Source organism: Manis javanica, chromosome 9, assembly GCF_040802235.1.
Source record: "Manis javanica isolate MJ-LG chromosome 9, MJ_LKY, whole genome shotgun sequence".
NCBI classification, from domain to species: Eukaryota; Metazoa; Chordata; class Mammalia; order Pholidota; family Manidae; genus Manis; species Manis javanica.
Genome location: NC_133164.1, coordinates 27,676,575 through 27,702,803, shown reverse-complemented (window position 1 = coordinate 27,702,803; position 26,229 = coordinate 27,676,575). Strand labels below are relative to the sequence as shown.

At 35.4% G+C, this 26,229-nt stretch overlaps 1 protein-coding gene and 1 long non-coding RNA gene across 9 annotated transcripts in view; one reads left to right on the top strand and one right to left on the bottom strand.

The window, feature by feature from the left end:
• SCEL (sciellin) overlaps positions 1–19,624 on the top strand; it is a 93,380-nt gene extending 73,756 nt beyond the window's left edge. For all 8 annotated transcript variants that reach the window (XM_073212473.1, XM_073212472.1, XM_073212471.1 and 5 more), the window contains 6 exons: positions 3,482–3,544; positions 9,906–9,977; positions 11,819–11,893; positions 15,096–15,204; positions 17,115–17,217; positions 18,608–19,624. In XM_073212473.1, coding sequence (XP_073068574.1) covers positions 3,482–3,544; positions 9,906–9,977; positions 11,819–11,893; positions 15,096–15,204; positions 17,115–17,217; positions 18,608–18,624 — 439 coding nt within the window. In that variant the 3' untranslated portion in view covers positions 18,625–19,624. The remainder of the gene's footprint in view (positions 1–3,481; positions 3,545–9,905; positions 9,978–11,818; positions 11,894–15,095; positions 15,205–17,114; positions 17,218–18,607) is intronic.
• The window catches only part of LOC118970905 (uncharacterized), a 41,876-nt gene continuing 16,771 nt past the window's right edge, over positions 1,125–26,229 (bottom strand). Inside the window, exons 2-3 of the long non-coding RNA XR_005059098.2 lie at positions 7,756–7,871; positions 1,125–1,508 (exon numbers count right to left, since the gene is read on the bottom strand). This is a non-coding gene — a long non-coding RNA (uncharacterized lncRNA). The remainder of the gene's footprint in view (positions 1,509–7,755; positions 7,872–26,229) is intronic.

The window sequence follows — 26,229 nt, the reverse complement described above, 5'->3', positions numbered from 1 at the left end:
TAAAACAATTTAAGTAAGCTGTAGAGAGAGAAACATATTGTGGTTTTTAATAAATACCTCCCACGCCCTCATAAGAAAGGAAGAGCAGTTGGGAGGGAGCTGATAACTTCCTCTCATGTGAGCCTATCCTAGGGAAAGTTACATAACAGATGTAATTATACCTTGGTCCCCAGAATCTCTATTTTTTTCCCCCATAATCTGCTCTGTAAGGGGGTATTATATTCCTTAATGGGTTGAAGGAAAATTAATTACATTATTATGATAAGGATAAATGCTTACATTCGAATTCTGTGCCATGATTCTATGTAACAGATAACTCATTTTCCCCCAAACTTGAAATTTACATTTAAAAAAGCATTTTCAGTTGCAATGGTTAACAAAAATTCTTTTTAGCATTTCTTACTATATCCACAGAGAACTTCCTTAGAGTTAATTCCAACCACTTATAAATGTATAAAATTGCAAGGCCTTCCTTTCACTGAAACTGCTGTGGAAAGAGTTTGGAATCACGCCTTTACTCAACCCTGCAGCATTTGGCTGGGCTTCTATAAAAATCTATTTTTCACACTTTGACTCACAGCTCTTCATCTTCTACCACAGTGTAAAAGACATGAAGCAATAGATGTGGTCTTAATTAAAGAATACAAATTTATTTTTATATCATTCAAATTGGGAAGTTTATAGGCAATCTGAACTTCTTTTACTGGATCTTCGAATCTGATGACATCAGTCACTGCAAACAACCAAAGCAAATGCACATTTTGTACTTTTCAAAATCTGCCACTTTCTATCTTGCTTTAAATATTAGTATGTTATTCAGAATTGAATCTTATAATTCATGCTACTAAGCTTGATATGTGATACTACCCAATAAAACAACAAAAAAATCTATGAACCCACCAATAAGGTGGTTTATTCGATGATTCACAATCATGCCGCTTTGGGAGTGTGCTTCTTTAAAGGTGCGCACAGGTTAAAGTGCTGAGTTATCTACCTGTAGTTGTTGGAGATGTAACATTCTGGTTTCTCCTCCTTCCTCAGGTCCAAACCCATTCCCACTCTACCACAATAGTTAGGGTCCAAAAGGGCTTGAGTCCTGGAGCAGGGGTTGGGGGAATGGAAAGTGCCAGAAGGAGTGAGATTGTCAGGCATCAGGCTGACGAAGTAAGTGTAATCATGTCGTGAGGAAAGAAGCACATCTGTATTAGTTTCTGAGGGCTGCTACAACAAGTACCACAGACTGGGTGGCTTAAAACAGAAATTTATTTTCTTACAGTTCTGGAGGCTAGAAGTCTAAGATCAGGATGTCAGTAGGGCTGGTTTCTTCTGAAGGCTCAGAGGAAGGTCTGTTCCAGGCCTCTCTCTGTGGCTTTCACGCTGCTTTCACCCTGTGTCTTCACATTGTCTTCCATCTGTGTGTGTCTGAGTCCAAAGTTTTGGATAATTATGAGGCATAATTCAACCCATAAGAATATCCCAAAGTAAAGAAGCAAAACCAAAGTTGGGAGCTGTGTGAAAAAAGAAACATGTAATTTAGGGGTGATAAGGCAGGTTCTAGGTGATTGACACCAATGGAGGTGAAATGTCCATTGCTGGCTTTACTGAACTTTTTCTACACGGCCATGGCACACGATGTACCTAGATGTGGGTGGAGCTGACTGCCTTAAAGGTAATCACTTCCTGGACAAAATCCTAATTCCCCCAAGTTCACATTTCCCAGTGATCTCTCATTATTGACCACTGCTGCCCATTCCAGTTCAACATTCCTAGGAAGCTGAATTATGGAACACCAAGATATTCCTATTTAATTTTATTCCATTATCTCCAAGTATTTAGTAAACTACTATTTAAAAATGTTAAAGGGAAGATCTCTTAATGTCTAGGCTATTAATTAAGACAGTACAGTGACCCCAAAGGTCAAAAGGTGGCTTTAAAAATTCATGAAGGACCATCAGGTTAGGCGGATGCGAAGCCTGTATCTCCATATCTCAATTTGAAGGGCGAGATCTGGGTGGTTTCCTTGCACAGATCTCAAGGTTATATTGAAGAATTCAGTTTTGAATTTTTACATCATTCAGACTGCAGAATCAAATGTTTCTGATACTTCTGAGCTACTTCTGAAATCCTGTACTTGTTATGTATGTTAATTAGCATATTTTCTACTGGAACTCACATTAAAAAATAATATAACTAATCTCTACACTTTCAAAAATGTGCAGCTCATATTTTAAGTGTGAGGTTTAACTGTAACTTTGGAATGCTGCCTAATTTGAAGATGTATCAATTATTGATGGTTTGGGTGTTATATAAAAAGAGTTTTAATTCTCACTCCACATAAATATGAGAGCTTTTTATGTATAGTGTTTTTCCTCCTTTTCAATATTAATTTTGTGAGAGTTGAAACACTGATTCTATATATAATAACCCTTTTTAAATCTGCTACTCAGGATCATGAGAAAGGAAATTTATAAAAACTAGGGTTAATTCCAAAGCTGAGAAAAATTAGGACAAAAATCAAAATGAAAAGGCAGTCCCTCAAAATTTCAAAATCAATAGAACCTCGGTCACTGCACTTCCATTAACTATCATTTATTTATGTGTATTCAGTTCACCCCAACTGGAGTCATTGTGCCACAAGTTTTATTAACTCATTCATTCTTAACACAACATTATGAGATTCTATATTATTATCCCAGTTTACAAAAGGAAGCTTAGAAAGGTTGATGAACTTGCCCTAGAAGCTGGGGGAAGAGATGGCCTCGTTCTGATTCCTAAAACAATGCTCCTAACCCCTAGGGTACGTGCCAAAGGGTTTTCCAAACTCTTGAAAAAAAAAAAAAATTCAGGACCTACCTGTGTTATACCAAATATATAACTACCAAATATATACCAAATATATACCAAATATATAAATAGCATACCAGAGGACTTTGAATATCATGAAATTGCTTTCAAATCATTCCTACAGCCCAAGATTTCAGAATCTAATATTCCCAGTTATTCTCCACATTATAAATAGCTTATTCAAACATTTGGTTGACTTCTCATGTTTCTGTGATCTGGAAAGCCAGAATGGAGTCTCTAATTAAATATCCAAGAACTGATTTCAGATGGGCAGGTGGCTTGGCCTCAAATCTTGACTCTTTTACAAATTAGTTAATTGACCTTGGAAAACTCACTTAGTCTTCCTGAGCCCTAGATGCTGTCCCACAGGATTTTGTGAGACCTGAATGACATAATCCATGTGAGAATGCACAGTCAGAGCTCTGTGACACAGAGTCAGTGCTCATTCACTGTTAGCTAAATGTGAATATAAATCAGTTGTTTCTCCTCAGACCAGATTTCCCAAACCTTCCAAAATATTCATTCCAGGCTGTCATATTTGAGTTGTACAATCAAATAACACAATGTCACATTTTCAATGTCCCATATTACACATTGTTGTTTGTTTTGTTTCTATTTTTGTTTTTTTTCCCTATAGAGACCAGGACATGAAAATTTTAACTGATGTAAATTCTAATGTGTCTAAAAACAAGAATGGAAGGTAAGTCTTATTATAATTTACTTTTTTTGTGATATATTCCAATGAGCCTAACCTTAGAAGACTGGTGAGGAGTGAAACTGTATAATGCTGTTTAACTACAAAATCTATCTAAATAAAAACAAAAAACAACGCTATACAGGATGCTTAATAGCTGATGGGAAGAGAGTTAACAAAATCCTAATTGTGCTAGAATTTCTGACTAAAGCCTGCTGTTGAACTGCTTGGTATAAAAGGCATCCTGGAAATTCAGAGCTCTGCACTTGGGCTGTGAAGATTTATTTTTACTTGCTGTTGCTTGGGAGGTTTTCAGCGGTGCAGAAAGCACTCTGGGCATCTCTTCCTTGGATGCCTCGTGCTGAAAGAATGCACGAGTTCATCACAGCCACAAAACAGGACCTAATTTTGAAATGTCTTTACACTACACAGTATAATGGCCTTAAAACTGTTGTACTTTATTTCTCTTACAGGGAAATGTTAGGACAGAAGCTATACTTTCTTGTTGCTATAGACTGTTTAAGAAAGAATTTAAAAATTTTCTGTTTTTAAGAAGTCTTCCCCCCACATATAGGGCCCTAAAAACAACAGGTTCCTATTTTTTTACCTTCCTAAGGTGCAGCTACCTTTTCTGTTGAAAAAAAAATTTTTTTTCTATGTAAAGAAATGATATTGTGGATATTGTGTGTAGAAAGTGGAAAAGTACCAGTCACTTTTTTTTTCATAATGTCTATAAAGGCTCTTGAATCTAACAGGTAGTTAGTTTCTTTCTGCTCCTTTAATTCTCCAAATCATCTTCTGCTGTCTTTTTTCAGTCATCACACAAAAGCCTTTGATAAAATGAGGGAGGACAAATTTTCAGTAGGACCTGTTCATCTTAGAAAAATGTCCACTATTTTTGGAATAAGCCAGGCTTACAATTAAGCAATCTTAGTCAAATATTATTTGGGAGTGATCAAGGTAAAAAAAAAACAAGTAAGTGATTAAGCATGATTAAAGAACTTCTCATTCAATATGATTGGAGAACTTCAATTTCATCTGGGCTTGTTCATTAAATGGTTTTTATTGGAATGATTAATGAAGAAATGGAAATTTTTATAGAAATTCGAGAGCAGGAATGGTAGCATGGTTAGGCTTTGCGTGAACTAGAAGGTTGTTCATTGCTGACCAGAGGACATTCCATCAGGAATAGTTGACATTAACTCAATTCTTCATCATTACTGTTACTTAGCTGCTTCCTAGCATTGGCTTCTCCTAATTTTTTTCTTGCCTTTCCCTCTACCTATTGGCTTCCTTGTTCTCTACTTGGTATTTGTCTGATAACCATGAACATTTGCTGCCTCCCAATTCCTTCTTCCTCATAAGGTCAGCTTACTCTAGCTTTCCATGGTCTGTCTGGCGGCCTTCTTCAGCAAGGCAGCACGGATGTGGCCGTCTGCACTGGTGGTGGTGTGCAGAGAGAAAACGCCATGGTTGTCAATAAGGTGCATGCACATTCTCCTTTCTCTTCCTGCCATTTCATTTGTGCCTCCTGCCTGACAATATCCAGCTATTACCTATATATATTCACAAATGCACCCACTCTCTCCCCAGTGGGATGGGAGTCATCACAATCAGTTACATTTAGAGGCCTTAACTACCACCACTGCAAAACTATTTGTTAAACCCTGAGTTCTGTTTCCAGGTGCTATTCATTCTCCTTTAGTTCTATCACAATCCTATACCAGTGTGATTTCTCATGGTTTTGCTATCTACAAATTACAGGGAAAATTCAATGGGCATTAACCACCACCTCAACACCAACAGAACACTATAATAAAAATTTTCGCTTGAAAAAGAGTAGAAAAATAAGAAATCTATGGGCCCAATTTTTATACTCAAATTTTTATTCTACCTACAGAAATGAACATTTACTTGACTTTCAAAATGGGCAAATACTTAACATAAGGAAAATTGAGAATCAGAGAGTAAGAGACTTAATTAAGTACAGGTTAGTAAATTGGAGAGGTGAAATGAACCTAAGTATTCTGGCATCAAGTCCTTTTATTTTTCTACAGTGGAGGACTTTTATATATTTACAATTTTTCATTTTTACAAGAGCTCAAGATCTTGACTGTTTTAAAAAAGTAAACCCTAACATACATGATACAAAATAGTAAGCTCTTCATAAGATGTTATTCTTTATGCAAAAGAGATTTATAAAGTTTGTATTGATATAGATGTTTATCAGTTGAAATTGTTTATGCTGTTTAATCTCAGGTTGCCAAGATTAAGTTATTAATCAGACAATGGAAATCTAAATAGAGTCCTGGGCCAGTTTGCTAAACTGAAACTTGATTCATTTTAGGAATGTATTCACTTTATACAGTAATTGGATGCCCAAGCAAATATATGTTCTCTAATTCATATATTCATAGAGTTGTGCCACCATTCCCACAATTAATGTTAGAACATATTTATCACCTCAAAAAGAAACCCCATGTCTATTTGCAGTTGCACATCATTTTTCCCCCAATCCCTCAGCCCTAGGCAACTACCAATCCACTTTCTGCCCATGAATTGCCTATTCTGAATGTTTCCTGTAATGGAGTTATATAATACTCCATTTTTGTAACTGGCTTCTTTCACTTAGCATAATGTTTTCAAGATCTGTCTATACTGTAACATGCATCAGTATTTCTTTTTGTTATCAAACAATATCCCACCGTATGGATATACAGCATTTTATCCCTTAGTCAATTAATGGGTATTTGGATTGTTTCCACTATTGGATCAAAATTCACCATTGGATTATATTCACTATTGCTGCTATGAACATTTGTATGTAAGCTTTTTGTGGAGTATGTTTTCATATCTCTTGGGTTTATATTTACCTAGGAGTAGAATTTCTGGATGGTATAGTAACTCTATGTTTAACTATTTGAGGTACTGCCAAAAAAAGAAAAGAAGCTTCTTCACGTTTTTAATCGGCTATACCATTTATACTCTTACTAGCAATGTATGAAAGGTCCAAATAGGTATATTTTCAAGGTAAATTTCCCCAGAAACCATTTTCTCAAGTGTAATTCCTTTTGGAATTCTTAAGATCCAACACCATTGGAGTTTCCACTTTGTAAAGTTATATTTAATTAAGGAAATAAAACTAAAACCATTGATTGAAAGTTACACTTCAGCAGTGTATTCTAAGGAAGGATAATTTCTTAACAGTAAACCTGTTAAGCAACAAACATTGAGAGTCATGAGCCCTCCTTTCTGAGGATTATTCAAGGCATCTGAGAGGAATACTTTGGCAAAGCTTCCCCGATTGCTCTGGTTCCCAAACTTTGGTGTACATCAGAACTACCTGCTGATCCAGGGACCACACTTTGAGGATCAGTGCTCTTTTGAAGGTAAGGTAGCAGACGGCTCAACCTCTAAAGTGGTAGTTCTCAATCTTGACTTGCACAACTCACTCGAGAAGCTTAGAAGAATCTCAGTGCCTAAGTTGTACCTCATACCAATTAAATAAGAATATTTGGATTTGGGCCAATTGTATTTTACAAAGTACTACAAGTGATTTCATTGGTTGCCAAAGTATTGTCTAACTATTTTGATGGTTGTACATTTTAAAATATTAGTGTTATCAGTTATTAACATCAAGATAGAATTTCCTTTGTAAAATCTATCACTATCTCATGAAGAACAAGGAAAGATTTGACAACTATCACAGACACTAGGAGATTAAAGAGACATGATGATTATGTAGAATCCTGACTTAGATTCAGGAACTGAGAAAGGACATTAAGGGAAAAATTGATGAAATACAAATAAAGTCTGTAGTTTGGTTAATAGTATTGTACCAACATCAATTCTTTCATTTTGACAAACATCCCATGGGTATGTAAGTAGTGAAGAGTACATAGGGATTCTCTGTACTATCTGTGCAGTTTTTCTGTACATTCAAAATTATTCCAAAATGAAAGGTCTTTTTTTTTAAAACTTATCATCCTCCACATCTACTTGAGGAGCAAAATCCATCAAAGAGCTTGTTGTTTGTTCCATATTTCAATTTTATTTACTAGCATTTTTATTCACAATTATAAAAATTAAAGCTTTTATGAGGCATTTTCATTATTCTCATTAAAAGCCTAGCTAGGAAATGCTACTTGTATTAGTCTATTCAGGCTGCCACAACAAATACCACAGGCTGGGTAGCTTAAACAGCAGAATTAACTCACAGTTTTGGAGGTTGAAGTGCCAGATCAAGGTGCTGTCAAGGGTGGTTTCTGCTGAGGTGTCTCTTCTTGGCCTGCAGAGGGCCACCTTCGTATTGTGTCCTCATGTATCCTTTCCCCTGTGTGTGCACACACAGACACACAGCAAGAAAGAGAGAGAGAGAGAGATCTGGTGCCTCTTCCTCTTCTTATAAGGATACCAGTCCTAAGGGATTAAGGCCCCCTCCTTATGATGTCAACCTTTTTTACCTCTTTATAGGCCCTATCTCCAAATCACACTGGGGATTAGGACTTCACCATATGAATTTGGGTTGCTTGGGGGATACAGCTCAGTCCAGAACAGTACTGGGTTACAAATTATCTCCCTCTTCGGTTGGTAGATTTTACAAACTGATGACATTTGATTTTTACATTGCTGAGGACAACACAAACACATTTCAAACTCACTGACAACCCTTGTCCATTGAGGCTGTCTATTTTTTAGAATTGGGTTCTGTATTGTATATTATAGGATTTGAATATTTCCAAACAATTTTTAGCTAGGTTTTATTCCTGGAATAACATATTCTAATAATCACATTAAAAAATCTGATATTGATTCTACTTTCTCATTACTTAGTGTCATTTTGACATAGCTGTATATGTTATGAAACATCTATCTTAAAACTAGATGACTTACTGTATGCTAGAGATAATATGGGGATAAATATTTTCCTCTTCTTTAAGAGCTATATGGAAATGAAAGGAACCATGTGTTCGAGAATGATAAGGCTTGATTCAGCTCTGAACCCTCCTCTGGTGCTCATACCCTCCTATATCAGAGTCTACTGATATGGCAGAGGAAAAGGAGCTAAAATTTTTCACTATTCCTGCATTAAAAGTTCCTCTGTTTCAAAGGAAAAAGCAAGAATCCCTACATTTTGTTAAGGAAAGTGACATTTTTAGATTAGCAGAACTTTAGGACCGAGTTCTACAATTTTCAAAGTATTGCTTTCCATTAAAAACAAAATGGAAACTGGAAATTCTAAAAGCAACCCCTGGAAAACGTTCATTGAATTGATGAGCTCTCAAGATATACTGTACATGAGAAGTTTCCTAAAATGTCAGTGCTGGTGTAAAAATGTTATGAAACAAATTTCAGATGGTTTCTCTCTTGATCAAAGGTATTCTATCCTAGCATTAGATACTGTGACATGTACCTGTAGATGATTCTTAAAGGTAAGACAGTGGTCATTGTGGAGAGGTAAAATAGTATATGTATTCTATTTGTGTATCTGTACAGAAACTAGGCAAACATAAAGAGGTCTACTGTATGTAAAAATGTTAATTGAACAGAATTTTAATAAAACAAAAAACTTTTAATTGGCCTTGGTTTTAAGTGCCAAAAATTTGCCTTTACTTTCTCAGGCTAGATAGCCGAGTCAGTGGACCCCCTGATGCTTCAACCAACAAGTTTACTAGAACCATTGCCTATTCTTAGGAAGCCAGGAAGAATTCCAGATACTGTGGTCAATTATAAAACAAGTGGAAGGACTATTTTCCTTCTGTTTTTAAAAAATATCCCCTATACAGCCTGACCCTTCCTTTGAAAGGTAGAAATTTCTTATTTTATTAGTGGCTAAAAGCCAACAGCCTTACACTGCAAGGGAAAATTTTAAATGTGATTTTTTTCCCTGAAAAGTCCACATTTTCTTGTAAGCCTAATTGTGCCATTGATGTTAGCATTCTTTAGGTAGATTTAAAGGTTTTATTAAATCAGGTGTTATCATGTTAGTTAAAGTCAACTTTTTGAGGGGAAATTTATGGTTTGGACATATGAATGGGACATTAGGCAAACAGGCACTAAAGCATATTACACAAATATTCAAAATAAACTTCATGCTCTAGAGCAGATTAACTAGATGAATGACCAATTTTCATAGCAATTTTCTGGAAGTAAGCCAAGCTGGTGGAAGTTAAGAACAAAATGGGAGACGACGAAATTTTGCAGAAGTGGATTCATTAATACCACTTCAACAATTACATTTCCATGGTTATAGTTTAGAAAGAATAGATTAGCATTATTTTTTGTACTGAATTGGATAATAGCTATGTTATTCTCATTATTCTTGTAAATAAACTTTAAACATGAAGCAAAATGGTTTGTATTATAGCTCCAGGGCTGAGACCATGCGCACGGGACCAAAGAATACTGTTGTGTACACAAGGACGTATGTGGAGAATAGGTACTGGAAATTATTTAAAATACTTTGCTATCTTTAGATTTATTTTTACATTTTTAATGTTTAAGGGATGCTATTATTTTGGAGTATGTTCGTTTTGTTCAACTAGAAGATCATTCAAAAGTATATTGAGTTCTAGGTGTATCATTCTTTATAATGTTTCCAACATTAAGTTGTTGACAAATAATCATAGTCACTGGATGGACTAAATATTTTAATATAATAAATATATACATAATATGACAGCCATTTGAAGGTGACACATATGACTGTGTGTTTATAATAAGCTTTATAAATTACATAATACAAAATGACACTAATTACATAACTCTTCCTACACTAATTTGGAGTCCTACTTTAATTAAATACATGTATCTACTCTTCTGGTTCTGTCTACTACAGTTTGTCTATAATCTGAAACAAGGGGTAAAACTTTTAGTAGATACACATTGGCCCAAATTATAAGGAGTCAATGCCCCACAACATCTGCTATGGGAGTGATGGAAACATTTTGACATTTTGAGGAAAATAGCAGCCCAGGTCATGGATTCACAAACCATTTGATTTTCAAGGGGTATAAAAGCAAGAATTAGCCTCAGTGTGGTTAATGTAATGACGGGAAATACAAATGTGGATATATGTGACATGTGTTAATCAGAGCCATTTCTGTGGGGGTAGGGGCGCCCTGAAAGTGCTCCAAGAAATTCAGTATGTGTTAGGAGGTGAACAACTTTCCAAAAAGAGGTCTCTCAAAAACCACATCTAATTTACCTTGTAAAATGTAGCCTCAAATTTGATTTTTCTGTGCAGTCCAATTCTCCCTAAACTCTACACTGACAATGCAGTCTGGTATAGAGGCCTTCAAATTGGACTTAGGATAGAGTCTTTGTCGTTTACTAACCATTGGCCTTTGCAAAGCTCCTTAGCTTCTTCATGTCTCAGTTTCCCATCAATAAAATGGGAGTGACATGTATGCATTATGCATAAATATGTGCAAACTCTTACTTAGTCTTAAGGGGTATGTGTTCCCTAAAGTAGATTCTGTTTCTGACAGCAATATGCCTACAGGCAGTTTGGAGGGAGAGAGAGATTGATTTAAAAAAACCCAAGAAAGGACTGTGGAGTTATCACTCATATATGAAATACTAGAAACATACTGCTTCCAGTCCTAATACACTCACAGGTAGCGGAAGTACTTGGGAAGCAATTCTGAGCAGCCAGCTGGTTAGTGAATTGCAGATTGCATTTGTCTCCAGGAAACAGTGATATTTACAAACTGGGACAATCTAAGAAATAGAACAAGGAGGGCTTAAAAACTACACTTTTTTTATGCTTTCATTTTCAACTGTTCTTTCTTGGAAGGTTTCAAGTAAAAATAAAAATTTATATAGACAACTCTAGAAGTTTGAGAGTCTCTGCTTCTCTGTGTGAATGTTGTGTGTGTATGTGCTTACACTGGCTCATGCTCCGTGTACTTACTTTACCTAAGTTGGATTACATTGATTTTATTCTTTCAGTAAATCAATGAGGGTAGTGCAAGCACACATTTCATAAAAAAATGACAGTCTCTTTTGCTGCTCACACTTCATCCTACACTCCTTGCCCCATTCTCTATTTAGTCAGTAGATTTGCCAACTTATGTCAACTTGGAGGTGGCTTGTGAATCAGTAAATCTCCAGGCTGAAAAAAAAAGATGTCAGTGTGGTCCCGGCTTGTAACACATCACAAAGAGGAAGAAGGCTGGCTGAGGACGTGTGTGTGTGCTCCCTCACCTGCATACTGGTGTATACATCAAGACTAGGAAAATAGCCAGTTCTCATGTGTCTGTGTCTGTCTGTTTCTAGTAAATCACCAAAGGAGAGATATCAGGAGAATATCTCTGGAAAATACATACAAACTGTTTATTCAACTTCAGATAGGTGAGTATGTCTATATTTCCATGCATAAAAATTATATATACACACTTACATATACATATATATATACACTTACGTACTATATATACATATATATGCATATGTGATATTTTACTACATATGTGTATATACTTACATGTTTTATATATACATTTTTATGTTGTATGTAATATTGATATGTGTGTGTGTGTATCCTTGCTGTCCATTGTACTTGGAATGCACCTGTTGTCCATTGTGCTTGGAACTGGCGCTCTTCATGGTGATTGTTATATATGTGTATGAATAGAACAAGTACAAGTACAACATGGCTTCCTGGCGGTTGCTACTCTGATTTTGATTCCTTTATTCCAGTGTAAGCTCTCCATGCCTTACGGCCGCCTCCCAGGCCAACTCCTCTGCTGTTACCAACTCCTAAGAGTCCCAGTAATGCCCCACCATTGGTGTCCAGGCTTCACAGCATTACTGGACCGCTCTGAGCCCTCCTTCCTTGCAGTTTTCCAAAGCCAGCCCACCTCACCAGCAGCTCGTGGGTATGCTGCTAGGAACCCATCTGGGCCCGTGCTTAGTTCCCAGGAAGGGAGTCACGCTGCATGTCAGCTTAGTGCTGGGAAACTGACCCCAGGCCTTGCTCTTGTTGATCCTCTTTTACCATTTAATGTTTGTAGGGCACGTAGGTGACACTCATGGAAGTGTGGCCTGCAGACTTCCAGTGGAGAAAATGAAAATAAATCATTAGCATTCATGCTACTAGAAACCAGCTGTAACACAAATGTCCAAAAGTCTATTGGTGGTGTTTCTTTATAGCAGAGGCTAGAAATAGGACTCACTAGGGGTAAGGACATGCCTGATTTTTATGCATAGCCTCAGCTTATAATGCAGTGCTTGGCACCTGACGGGTCCTCAATAAATGTTTTCTGAAAAAATAAACCTATGTTCCATTTGCTAAGGAAAACACGGATGGACCAGTCATCAAAATTATATCCTTTCTGTCAGTTTTGTAAGATCTTGTTATTACCAATTCTCTTTTTAATATCTTGCCTTTAAGTCACACCTCTTTGAGGAGTAAAGTCATCTACACAAGCATTAGAACTACAGACAGTATATAAATAACAAAACAAAAAACAAAAAACTAGAGCTAGGTTTTTCATAGTGCTTTGAAAAGATCTTTGACTAACAGTATGAGCTTAGTAAGAACACCATCAGAGCTTTCTCTGTGTTCATATTTTTATTGTTAAAGAAGGGAAACGTTCTTCATTAAAGTATTGCTCTTAATATGAAGACTTTCAGTCCTGTTTCTCAAGTGGTCTTTGAAATTTTTCTTAGTCATCAGAGCAAAAGTCCATTCTCTACAGAACGAGTCAGTCAAGCAACTTTTTCTGCTGATTATTATGTAAAATTAGCTATATCCACACAGTTCTTATCCAAGCATTTCAGTCCAATTTAACGTGGCTTCCCACTTTACAGGATAAAGACAAATTCCTTTCACATCACTTGTGGGCCTTCAAAACGTGCGCCTGCTGAAAACAGACTGATGTTCAATCGCTCCAGACCCGTCTTTGTGTAGCGCGTCAGTACATCCTGTTGGCTCAGCGTGGAATTCCTCCGCCATGCCACGCTCCACCTCACTGAGCTCACCTTGAGAGCCCCTTTGTCTCCAAGCTTAACCCACATGACACTGTTTCTGATGAGGCCTCCCTGACTCGCCCCCAGGGATTAGCCGCCCCCTGGGTCGCGCTCTCCTAACTCCACATATCCACAATGTGCTGTGGGCATGGAGTCACACAGCGGCTACTAGGCACATGTATATATGAATTAGCCATAGGAAAGTATTTGCCAGTAATAAATGAGCAAGTGGCTATAGAGTTAATTGAAAGAGGAAAATATTTACTTATATATGTAAGGGTTAGGAAGAAGTTACTAGAATGACTGAAAGTATAAAACCAGGCAAGGTTTATCTACTCTAATCACTTCCTCTGCCACCGCCTCCTCCTTACCGTTTTCCCTCCTCTCTGCTTCTAGTCCTGGGTGCAATGATAGGATCATGGCTCCTGGGCACGGCTAGTTTGTTTCCGCACAGCGACCCCAACAGTCCTCCGGGGCAGGCCCAGGGGTGGCACAAGGACTCGGGAGCCATGCTGCCTGCATTAAAATCCTGCCTCTGCTGCTCACTGGTTGCGTGACAGGAGTAGATTGCTTACCCTTTTGTGCCTCTGTTTCCTCTTCTGTAACATGACGATGAAATATTAGTACCTGCTTCCCAAAGATATTGTGAAGAATGAATGAGTTTGTATAAGCAAAGTGCATGGAAAATGCACTGCACGTATGGAGCATATAGCATGTGTAAGCAATTGGCAGTTTTTATTTCACTACCCCATTCTGTATCCTACTCTGGACATTTCAGGCCTACATGCTAGCATCATGAAACAAGCAGCTCTTCAGGCAGTCTATACCTTCCAAAAGGGAAAGGATCACATAATTACTGGCTTTCTTATGGCGCAGGTGTGAACTTGCCGAACTCTTTTAGACTTGCCAATCATATTTACAGTAATTTATTATTGAATATTATTTTTTCCAGAATAAATAATAAACTCTTTTTCCCCAGTCAAATTTGTGGCAAGGTTAGCTCATGCTAGAGAATGTAAGTTTTGTCATAAAAAGGAGTCCACAGTTGTGCATCTTACAATGACACCATGAGAAGGGTCCTAAGGGAGTGTTTTGGTGACTCTAGTCCCTAGAGCCTATGCTACTACTGACCCATCATTTGTGAATTTACCAACACATTTTTTAATGGATTTCTATTTCTAGCCTATTGAATGTTTTGAGAGTTAAAATTTTATATTAATCTGAAGTATGGTTTTCCTATGATATATGTAAATTAATAACTTTAAAACCTCTTCTAGCTTCAAGGGGTGCTTAAAACCTAGTTCAGTTAGGAAACTGAACATCTTTGCCCTGCCTGGATGCACTCTTGATTGCTAATGAATTAATAATTTGAGACTTTCCTTCATGTTAGTTCTTTGATACTATTGAACTAGAAGAATCAATTCTATCACCAGAATAATTAAGTCCTGAATTTTCCTTGATTTTTACACAATATCCCAATGTATCAACAAACTTAACATGTCATCTCCACATGACTTTATGGAGAATACATCTGTCTTTTGCATGATGACAAATTTATTTTTAATTGCTTACATCTCTATAGGTCTATCATTGAAAGAGATATGTGTACTTACTGCCGAAAACCCTTGGGCACAGAAACTAAAATGATTTTGGATGAATTACAAATCTGCTGCCATTCCACTTGCTTCAAGGTAAGGATATGTTTATTGCATTTAAATATAAAATTGCATAATGACTGGAATAAAAATAATTATTTAATGAAATACATGAGATGAAGTTAAAGCTTTCAGAAACACTCTCGTTCACATTAATAATGCACTGCTTAAGTATTTCTCAGAGTTCTGCAACTTAAACTTCAAACGTTTATAATTACTATTTTGGCTTTAGTCTTAGAGTTGATTACTGACACATTTATTCCTCTAACCCTAGAGATTTGAATCTGTAAAGAGATAAATACTTGTTCTTTTTATGAAAGTTTTTGCCACATGTTAATGAATCATGCATTACATAAAATACATAATGAAATCGAAAAAGGAAAAGAAATTGCTGAGAAGAAACCTAGCAGCTCCTAACATCATGAAATTAGGCCTACTGGCTGAACAGTAATGAAACGCAGTCTGCTTTTGAAGGCATGAGTAATTATAATTAATTGTGGCTGAGTATAATAATAATAAAACTTACATAGTAGAAAGCTTCACTGATTGTGTTCACATGCCATTTCTTTTATATCTCACAATAATATTGGATAGGTCAACATTATAGTTTTTGGTATAACTGAATGAACACTGAACAGGGAACCTGCATACCTGAGTTCAAGTTCTAACTGTGCCACTGATTGTAGCTGTAGGACTTCAGCCAATATTAGCTTGGCCTCAGTTTCTTCATCTATAAAATGAGGTAGCTGACTAGATTAGTGGTTCTTAAGCCCTGGCTGTACATTATAATCATCTGGGGGAGATTAGGAGGAAAATAGAATGCCTGGGACCAGCCCCAATACACTGAGAATCTCAGAGATGATTCCTGGGCATATTGGTATTTTTAAGAGCTCCTTAGATAGGTCTCATGGACATCCAGTTTAAGAACCATTTGCCTACATCTAGGGGTCATTTCTGTGCTGACATCCCATGGTCTAATTCAGTCAGGCAAATGTAATGCTTTGACAACTGACTGCTTCTTCTCCAATTAGCTTCAGGCAGTGACACATAGCAATCAGAAATATGATACTTCATTTTGAGCAAAAAAAAAAAAAAAACCAAATCAAATTTTAAGACATAATTGGAATATAGAATTGTATGAAAAATAAAATTTGAAAATTTACTAATCATTTAATTATAAGAAAATGAATTTTTCTTATAGTTATTTAATTTGCTCACTAAAACAAAAGTTAGTTTACAGCTCTTAGTTTAAAATTGTTTGCAGAAAACATTTTAAAGCAAGAAAATTCTCCTGATTATTGCTTTTGGTAATAGTAATTTCCACTTACTCTATTTTGGATGATTTATTTCCATTTTCAATTTAACTATAAAAAACTACTAGAGAATAAAAATGTCCCCACACTCCTAGAAAACATGGATTATTCTATAACCATGATATTAGAGAACCACCTGGACTGGTTTAAACTTATCAAGTTGACTTGATCAGGGCTAAGGCAGACGTCAACCCTTTTCCGCCTCCATAACCAGCACAACTCAGAACAAACTTTTCCCTAAATCCTATGTAAGATCAGCTGTTTGTTTTGCTCAAGGAGGCTGTGCTGCACAGCATAGCTCTCCCTTAGTAAGCAAACAATACACATGTTTTGTGTTTTTGTTTGCAATATCAAGTAGTGACCTTGTCCTTAGCATAAGCAATTTTTGAAAATGTGTGTCTTTTTATTGTGAGTTAAGTAAAAGCTTCAGTGCATACCTCCATTGTAGAGAGATGCTTTGAGGATTTGAAAAGTTTGGAATGTGTATTATAGACATGTGGGTTCTCTTGAGGTTGCATTTGAGGGTTGCTATGCAAGGTGGTACTGAATTAATTGAAAGGGCTTGTTTATCCTATTACACTAGGATATAAACTTCCTATATAAGGTAAGTTTTATATATTGTTTTTTCTTCAGTGTGAAATATGCAAACAGCCTTTGGAAAACCTACAAGCAGGTGACAGTATTTGGATTTACAGACAGACAATACACTGTGAACCTTGCTACTCTAAAGTTATGGGTAAGTGATAAGCCCTGTAAGGTACTTTCACTTTTGCTAATACTAATGAGCATCTGATATTGTTGAAAATGAAGGATTTTATTACATTTCATAAAGAGTTCATCTGAAGACAGTTATACTATGGAAGTATTTTCTTTTAAAGTATGAAACCAGTCAACAGTTATATTGTCTTCTAAAATTAGCCCACACATAGACACAACTAAGCAAAGGGGTAATTTATTTTAGAAAACTTCACATTTTTTTTCCCAAAAATAGATCTTGCCTGCTCAAATAATTGAAGTCCATTTCTGTGAATGAGCTTTCACATTGGCAATAAAATATATTTTTTATCTAATTTTATACCTGTTTTACCTAATGCATTTAATGTTATTTTTTAAATGGAGAATTTAGAGTTAATTCTCTATAATTCGGTATTTAATGTATTATCTAAGTATTTTTTTTGTCAGTTTATGACCAACATACCTACTATTTGGCATTTTACTAGCATTAATGATGTGAGAAAAAAACATTAAAGACCTATATTTTAACTCATATTTTCTGTAGGCTTAGAATGAAAGCTTTGAAATTTGGCTTAAAAGATATGCACAGTGCACATAGGTTAGCAAAATAAAACCCTATGAAGCTTGATTAGTTTTTAATAGCCACTGTAAGCATTTTGTTTTTCATTAAATAATAAGTAGGCAAAATACCCAAGATAATAGTGGAGAGCTGATCAACAGCACTAGGTGAAGGTGTGTTTCTGATGGCATGTTGGTGTGCTGAATGAAAAAGGAACACTTGCAGTTCTCACATGGGATCCAACATATGGAATTTAATGACAAATCTGTGATATTAATGAAGCACTAGGAGGCTACATCTAGAAAATGCTCTGAAAAATACTCAGAAACCCATGTTACATTAGGCTGCAAAATCAATTGCAAAAACAGACTTGATTATACTCATACTTTGCCTTCTATTTTCTGGTTTTCCTCTCCAGTTATTATTTTCTGATTTCTTCTTAATTTAGTAGACTTATTATGATCCAATATTATATCAAGGGCATTGATGTGCATGTGGCAGCTCTAAAACTTTTAAGTGTCCCAGAGTCCAGCTTAGGGGATGTGGCTACCAAAAGTCTCCAAGTCTGTGTGTCTACCTGCCTATCTATGTGCACTCTATAGGCATTGACTTTTTTATAGTACACGTAAACTGTCAAGATCTGACTTGCAGGCATCTCATAAGTATGAGTACTAGTATTTCGTATTTAGTCATGAATGCAGTAGAAGAAAACAGTAAAATGCTTAATCCACCATCATCTCCTTGATGAATGATTAATTTTAAAATTTCAGTTAAAGGCTTATTTTCCTAATGCATTTGTATATCTCACTGTTATCTCCTTTACATTTTTCAGCAAAGTGGATTCAATAGTCCTGGCACATGGAAACGAAGATGAAATCATTCATTAAGTAATTAAAATTTTTATTTTAGGACTATGTAATTTAGATAAGCTTTTACACCAAAGATTGGCTCTTGTATACAATGAACAATTCTGCTATTGTTCAAATAACCTAATTGCCTTCAATAAGGTCATATACACAACGGGGACCATGTGGTATCTGGCTAGATTTAGCAATAAATTCAAGTGGTTCCAGCCACCAGTGTCAAAGGAATGATGCTTCTGATGGCAGCGAGCATTGTCACTCCTAACCATATCCACGTCTGCCCTGGATTCAGGCTATTCATCATGGTTTTCATTGTAGACGTGTCTCTCATTTTCTTACCTTTGTTTCCCTAAGGATTTGGATTTACTGACAATATTGACATCCTGACAAACTGTCAAGAAAGCAAGATATGTTTCCTTCATGTACAAAAGAAATGTTGAAGGAAATTTTCTTACAAAGTTTGTCAGAAAGTTGTTAACATATAAAGTTATATATAGACTCAGAAAAACTTGAATTTTCCAGATCTCTGTGCCATTAATCTATCATATGAGAGACATTGGACAAAATGACTCCTAAGGCCCCTTTCCACTCCCCAAATTATCTGATTCTAAAGCAAGTTTTTGTTTGTTCTTTAGAAATACATCTGAATATGTGTTTGTTAAACATATTGAACTAGATAGGATATCTAAACATTTAATCTTAATGGAATCCTTCAGTTTATCACAGACATAATTTTTATTGAATGTGTTTTAAAAACAGAAAGACATAGATTTATGTGTAATGGATAAAATCATATGACATGGATAGATTACATATTTGTTAAATTTTTCTTTGCATGCATTTAAAAATCTGGGTATATAACTAATCTTTGAGAAACAATGGTTATGGACTCTAAAGACATGTTCTTTAGCATGTTACCTATGTTCATAGTACATAGCACTTTATAATTACAATCAGCTTATAAAAATAAAATGAATGATCAGTTATATAGTCTTTTGTGTGGAATATCTATATCATTCACTGACATTGATTGTATTAATTACAGTGATCACAGTTTATTATATTCTATGCCATGTTGGTTAACTTAATTTTTTGAAGTGCTCAAGCTATTGCTTTTATTTCTAAAGAACTTTTCTTAAGAAAATTAAAATTCAATAATCACAGGTAAGGGACTAGTATTATTAAAACTGAGAAATTGAACTTATTAACTATTTTATATGCACTTCAAAATTGCTTCTCACAGGAAGGCATATGGAAGGAACATTGAGGAGAAGGTGGAATTTTAGGAAAGTACAAGGTGGTTCTGAAAATCTGACATAGACTAGGAAGATTAAAGGGCAATCATGTATTCTCCAAATGTTGATAAATTTAAAGAATTAATCTTCTGTATAATGATTTCAAACATCTGTTGCCCTTAGAGACTGATCCGCAAAGTGTTAAATACAAAATGCTTATCAAAGTACAGCAATGTAAAATTGTTGTCCTATGGAGAGAGAGCCAGGAAAAACAATTAATAATAATTTGATATTCATTAATTCATGCTTGATGAGAAGCAGTGGTAATTGAGCCATGTGTTTTATTGTTCTTTTATTACATGCTATCAGAATGGATCAAAAGAAATAATTTTCTTAGAGTTGGAATTTGTGCTAGAAAGGCACGGATGGAATAGTATCTCTCTTTTATAGTGTATTAACATCTCAATGCCTTTGTAGTAATTAAAATCATTTGAATATCATTTTAAAAGTATTTTACTTTTTAATGCATCATTTAAAAAACCTAAAAGAAACATATTTTTCACTTCTTATAGCTGTTTGATGGATCTTTCTTCTACAATAATGTTTAAAATTAAACAAAAAGCTGTTGTAAAAATAGAATAAATACAGAGTAGGGAGAGAAAAGCTTCTGATTCATTAAGATCATGTCATCATGTCTGGGTTTATTTGCAACATGGGAACACAGATTTCTAAAACAATTTGGAAGATCTCATTTTGCAGCCAATTAATTATTTTATGATTGGCATACTTTTCCTGGACACAATTGCCTAAATCTTGGAATACCAAGTCCTGAATTCTATTACTAATTAAGCGATATCTCTAAAAAAGAATAAATTGCTCCAACATGACATTATCCTTCTAGAAAAGCAAAATGGAAGACATACAATAATCTCAGAAATAGAATTTGTTAAAACAGTATTCTTTCTTTTAATAAGGACAAGAAATAAAAATGTGTCTAAGAAGTAATCTATACATGCTCAATTGTTTGATTGCAATCATTCCTATAATTAGATACAAGTGATGAAATGTGGTCCACCTCACTGTCCGTGCAATCTCTGACTTGTTTACTACAATAGAAAATCATTAGTATCTGGGACATTTTCCTACTCAGCTTGACTCAGAGCTCTACCAAAAGAGTGACTGGTCTACATCATGGCAAACTAACAATGAAGAGGTTGATTTTTTTTTTGGTTGGGGGGTTGCGGGTGTACTACTGGTTATTTTGGTACAATGTAAATAAATCGCTTTTAGAATTCTAGCTATTCCATATTACTCAGAAGTTCCCAGAGGCATCCATAAATATTCGTATTAACTTGGGCAGGCCATTTCCTTACTGGGTCTGTTCCCTTCTATTCCAAATTTGAGATTTAAAACATTGGTTCGCTAATGTACCTACCAGCTCGAACATTGCATGGATCTCCAAATCTATTCCTGCTGCTTTCTCCACTCTGAGATGATCTTTTATTAGATGCCTAAGGATTGTTGTAAGTTTTACATGTACTTTACTTACTTACTTTTCTTTTTAACTTTTGACCCCCTTTCCCATTTCTCTACTTCTCAACCCACCAATCTGTTTATATCAAGGAGCTTGGGTTATTTAATTATTTGGGTTCCATATATAAGAGAGATCATATGATACTTGTATTTCTCTCTCTGATATATTTAACTTACTTGTATGTCTCTCTCTCTGGTTTATCTAACTTAGCATAATGGCCTGTAATCCATCCATGTTGTCACAAATGGCAAGATTTCATTATTTTTTTTATTGATGAATAATATTCCTTCATATATATATATACCACATTTTTAAAATCTATTTATCAATTCAGTAGACAGGTTATTTCCACATCTTGGCTATTTCAAATAATGCTGCAGTGAACACAGGGTGCATATATCATTTTGAGTTAGTGTTTTTGTTTTCTTTGGCTAAATACCCAGAAGCATAATTGCTGGATCATATGGTAGTTCTATTTTTAATTTTTTGAGGAACCTCCATACTGTTGTCCACAGTGGCAGTAATTTTTACATTCCCACCAAAAGTGCGCAGGGTTCCCCTCTCTCCACATCCTCACCAACTCTTGTAATTTCTTGTCTTTTTGATAATAGCCAATCTAGTAGGCATGAGGTGATATCTCATTGTAGCTTTGATTTGATTTGTACTTCTCTGATAATTAATGATGTTGAGCATCTTTTTAAGTACCTGTTGGCCATCTGTATATCTTCTTTAGAAAAATGTCTTTTCAGTGTTTTAATCAGACTGTTCGCTTTTTTGCTATTGAATTGTGTGAGTTCTTTATATATTTTGCATATGAGCCCCTTATCAGACATATTGTTGGCAACATTATTCTCCCATACTGTAGGTTTCCCTTTTGTTTTATTGATGGTGCCCTTTGCTGGGCAGAAGCTTTTTATTTCATGTAGTCCCACTTGTTCAATTTTGCTTCTGCTGCTTTTTGCTTTTGGTGCCAGATTCACCAAACTAAGAACCAGTTCTTATTTTCATTGATGTTTTCCTATGGTCTTTTTATTCTCTATTTCATTTTTAATTTTGAATCTAATCTTTGTTATTTCCTTCCTTCTACTAAGTTTGGACTTTGTTCTTCTTTTTCTGCTTCCTGGAGGTGGAAAGGTTGGTTGTTTACTTGAGACTCTCTCGTTCTTCATGTAGCATTTATCACTGTGGACTTTTCTCCATGGTCTGCTTCTGCTGCAAATTTGGTGTGTGTTTCATTTCTGCTTTCCTTTGTCTCAAGGTAGTTTTTAGTTTCTCTTTTGATTTCTCTTTAATCCATTGGTTGCTTAGTAGCATATTGTTTAATCTTCACATATTTTTTAATTTTCCACTTTTCTTTGTGTAATTAATTTCTAGTTCCAGACCAGTGTGGTCAGAAAAGATGCTTGACATGATTTCATTCCTCTTAAACTTACAAAGACTTGTTTTGTGGTCTAACATATGACATATCCTGGAAAATGTTCCATGTGCACTTGAGAAGAATATGACTTCTACTGCTTTTGGATGGAATGTTCTGTACATATATGTTAAGTTCATCTGGTCTAATGTGTCATTTAAGGATGTTTCCTTACTGATTTGCTGCCTGAATGATCTATCCATTGATGATGGAGTATTAAAGTCCCCTACTATTATTGAATAGGCGTCTATTTCTCCCTTTAGGTCTCTTAATATTTGCTTTATGTATCCAGGTGCTCCTATGTTAGTTGCATAGAGCTGCATATGAACTTTATCACAACACAAATGTTTGGCACCATTTGAACTTTATTTACTGGATATATGCCCTTGTCATCTGAGAAGTATGGCTTCTGAGAGATATTACTGAAATGTTCAAGGGCAGGATTTAGGTAATGGTTTCAGTTTTTCACTAGAAGAGAGGAAAGTGAACATTGTCATTGCCTTATGAACGACTTGAGAAGGATCTTTTAACTCATTGCCTCTGTATTCTCTTTGATGCATTCTTCTCATTAACACATTGAAATGCCTAGTGTCTTCCTATTGGCCACAATCAGACTGTTTTCTGGGCTAAACCTGTCCTTACTCCTTTTAAACACAATAAGATAGAAGTTGAAAGAAGACAAGAGATAGAGACTAGTCAAAGGATTTTTAAGCTTCCTCTATCCCTAATGCAAATCAACATTCAGATATTATTCATACCGCTTTTAACTCTCTCCCAAGGAGTAGATTACACCAAGTGGCTGCTCACTTGTTGGAGGTCTGAACCAGCCCTTACATGGAGTAGAGACCTCACAGGAGCTGGTTATGACATTTCCTTGCCTCATCTGAGGCACTAAGAATGTTGCCCTTATTTTCCAAACGGAAACATTAAACACTTGGGCAGTATCATCTCTGATCTAGGAGAGAGTTCTCACAGGAATTTTATAAACATTACATGTTCTCTTCCCTTGTTGCAAAATGAATAAAGTATCTAGTGGAAAAGAACATTCGGATCTTGATATAACTTTCTTGACAGTCTTAAACTGTTCATTTTACTGCCTTTCCCAAGAGAAAAGAAAAAATCATGAATTCCAAGGACCCTTCAGGTCCATAAAGGAAAATTTGATTGAAAGTCTCCCAGAAGAAAGTGTTTAGGTCCTAAGGCAAGTGTGACTTTGGTGTGACTTAAGGATAGCAAGGCAAGGTGGTTGGAATTAGTGAACTTGAAGAGATGAGGTTGAAGCAGGCAAGAGACAGATTGTGGAAGTTTCATAATGGATCGTTGAAGATATATGTCATTAAATGAATGTTGACATTTAGAATTCATTTATACTTTTTTGATTGTGTCATTAAAACCTTATTGATGGTTTCACGAAAAGGTTGAAATTATATTGAAACAAATGCAATCTACTGATTTTTGACAAAAGAATGAAGGCAATTCAATAGAAAAAGAGTAACTTTTTCAACAAATGATGCTAAAACAATTGGAGGCCCATATGCAAAAAAGAAAGAACATAGACGCAGACCTTATATCTTTCACAAAAATTTAAATGGATCATAGACTTAGATGTAAAGTGCAAAAGTAGAAAATTCTAGCAGAAAACATGGCACAAAATCAACATGATCTTGGGCTTGTTGAAATGTTTTTAGATATAACAACAAAAGTACTTTATGAAAGGAAAAGTTAATAAGTCAACTTTATTGAAACTAAAAACTTGTGCTTTGTGAAAGACACTGTCAAGAGAATGGAAAGATAAGCCACAGACTGGGAGAAAATATTTGCAAAATACATCTGAAAAAGAGCTTGTGCCCTGAATGTGAATAACTCTTAAAATTAAACAAGAAAATAAAACGTCATTTAAAAATAGGCAAAAGATGTAAAAAGACACCTTACCAAAGAAGATATACAGATAGAAAATCAGCATATGAAAGATACTTAACATCATTGTCATTAGGTTAATATAAATTAAAACAACAGTGAGATACTACTACTTTGTGACCATTAGAATGACTAAAAACTAAAATATGACAATACCTTTTGCTGGTGAGAGTGCAGAGCAACAGGGACTCTCATTCTTTGCTTATGGGAATATAAAATGGTCCAGTCACTTTGGAAGACAGTTTGGCAGTTTCTTAGAGAGCTGAAAGTAGTCTTACCGTATGATTCAGCAAATGTGCTCCTGGGTATTTTACCCATTAATTTGAAAACTTGGGTCCATACAAAAAGCTGCACATGAATGTTTACAAGACCTTTATTTATATTCCTCTAAAACTGGAAGAAACGAAGATGTTCTTCAATAAACAAATGTCTCAAAAGGTGGTATATCCATATAATGGAGTAATATTCAGCAATAAAAAGGAATGAACTATTGAATCTGTAGAAATATGGGTACTTCTTATATGCTCATTGCTGAATGAATAAAGCTAGTAATAAAAATGTGTGATTCCACTTATGTGACATTCTGGAAAAGGCAAAACCATACAGACAGTAAGCAGATTAGTGACTGCTAGGTGTTAGGGAGATGGAGAGTGGAGTAGCTAAAGCACAGGGGATTTTTTTGGACAATTGAGCGATTCTGTATGATACTATAATGGTGAGTATATGACACTATACATTTGTCAAAATGCATAGAACTCTACAGTACAAAAAATGAACCTTAATGTATGCAAATAAAATATCTTATTTAGTTGGTTAGGGTCAGGGAATCTGAGAATAGAATACAAAATGTGACAAAAGAGTCTAACTGTATTACAAATGTATGACACAACCTCACCTTACTAGGGGTAAGGAGGAAAGGTTTGGCCTAAGTACCTTTGGAAATGAGTGGGAGTTTGTAAGACTAATGACAAAAGTAACTGTGCATGAATACCATACCCTGATAAAGTTTCTTTCATGGGGTACAAGTTAACAATTCTGGAAACACTATAAATATATACTGGAATTGAAGAACAGTAAATAGTGGATGGAAGGAATCAGATTTCTCTCAGTTGGAGTAGGAAGTTATAGACAAACAAAGGGAGGAGGCTAGAGGCAATCCATCTGGTAGTGGATAAGAGTTGGTACGTTGATATGAATCTTGTTTAATATAGACATGGATGGTTACATATATAAATATTAATAGATATGCATATACATAGGTTAGCATACACATATACATTTTCTTGCTCTGTCAGCTGAGAGGACCTAGAAGCAATGAAACTCAAGTAACAATGAGTATAGCTGGTATCTAGATCTTTATTTCTAATGCCATTTTCCAATAGAAGGGACCAAGGCTTCTTGGAGAAATGGCTGGTTCTTGGAATGGGGCCGAATCAATATAAGATAAACCTTAGAGTACTAGAAAACAAGGAAGTACTCAAATACACGTGC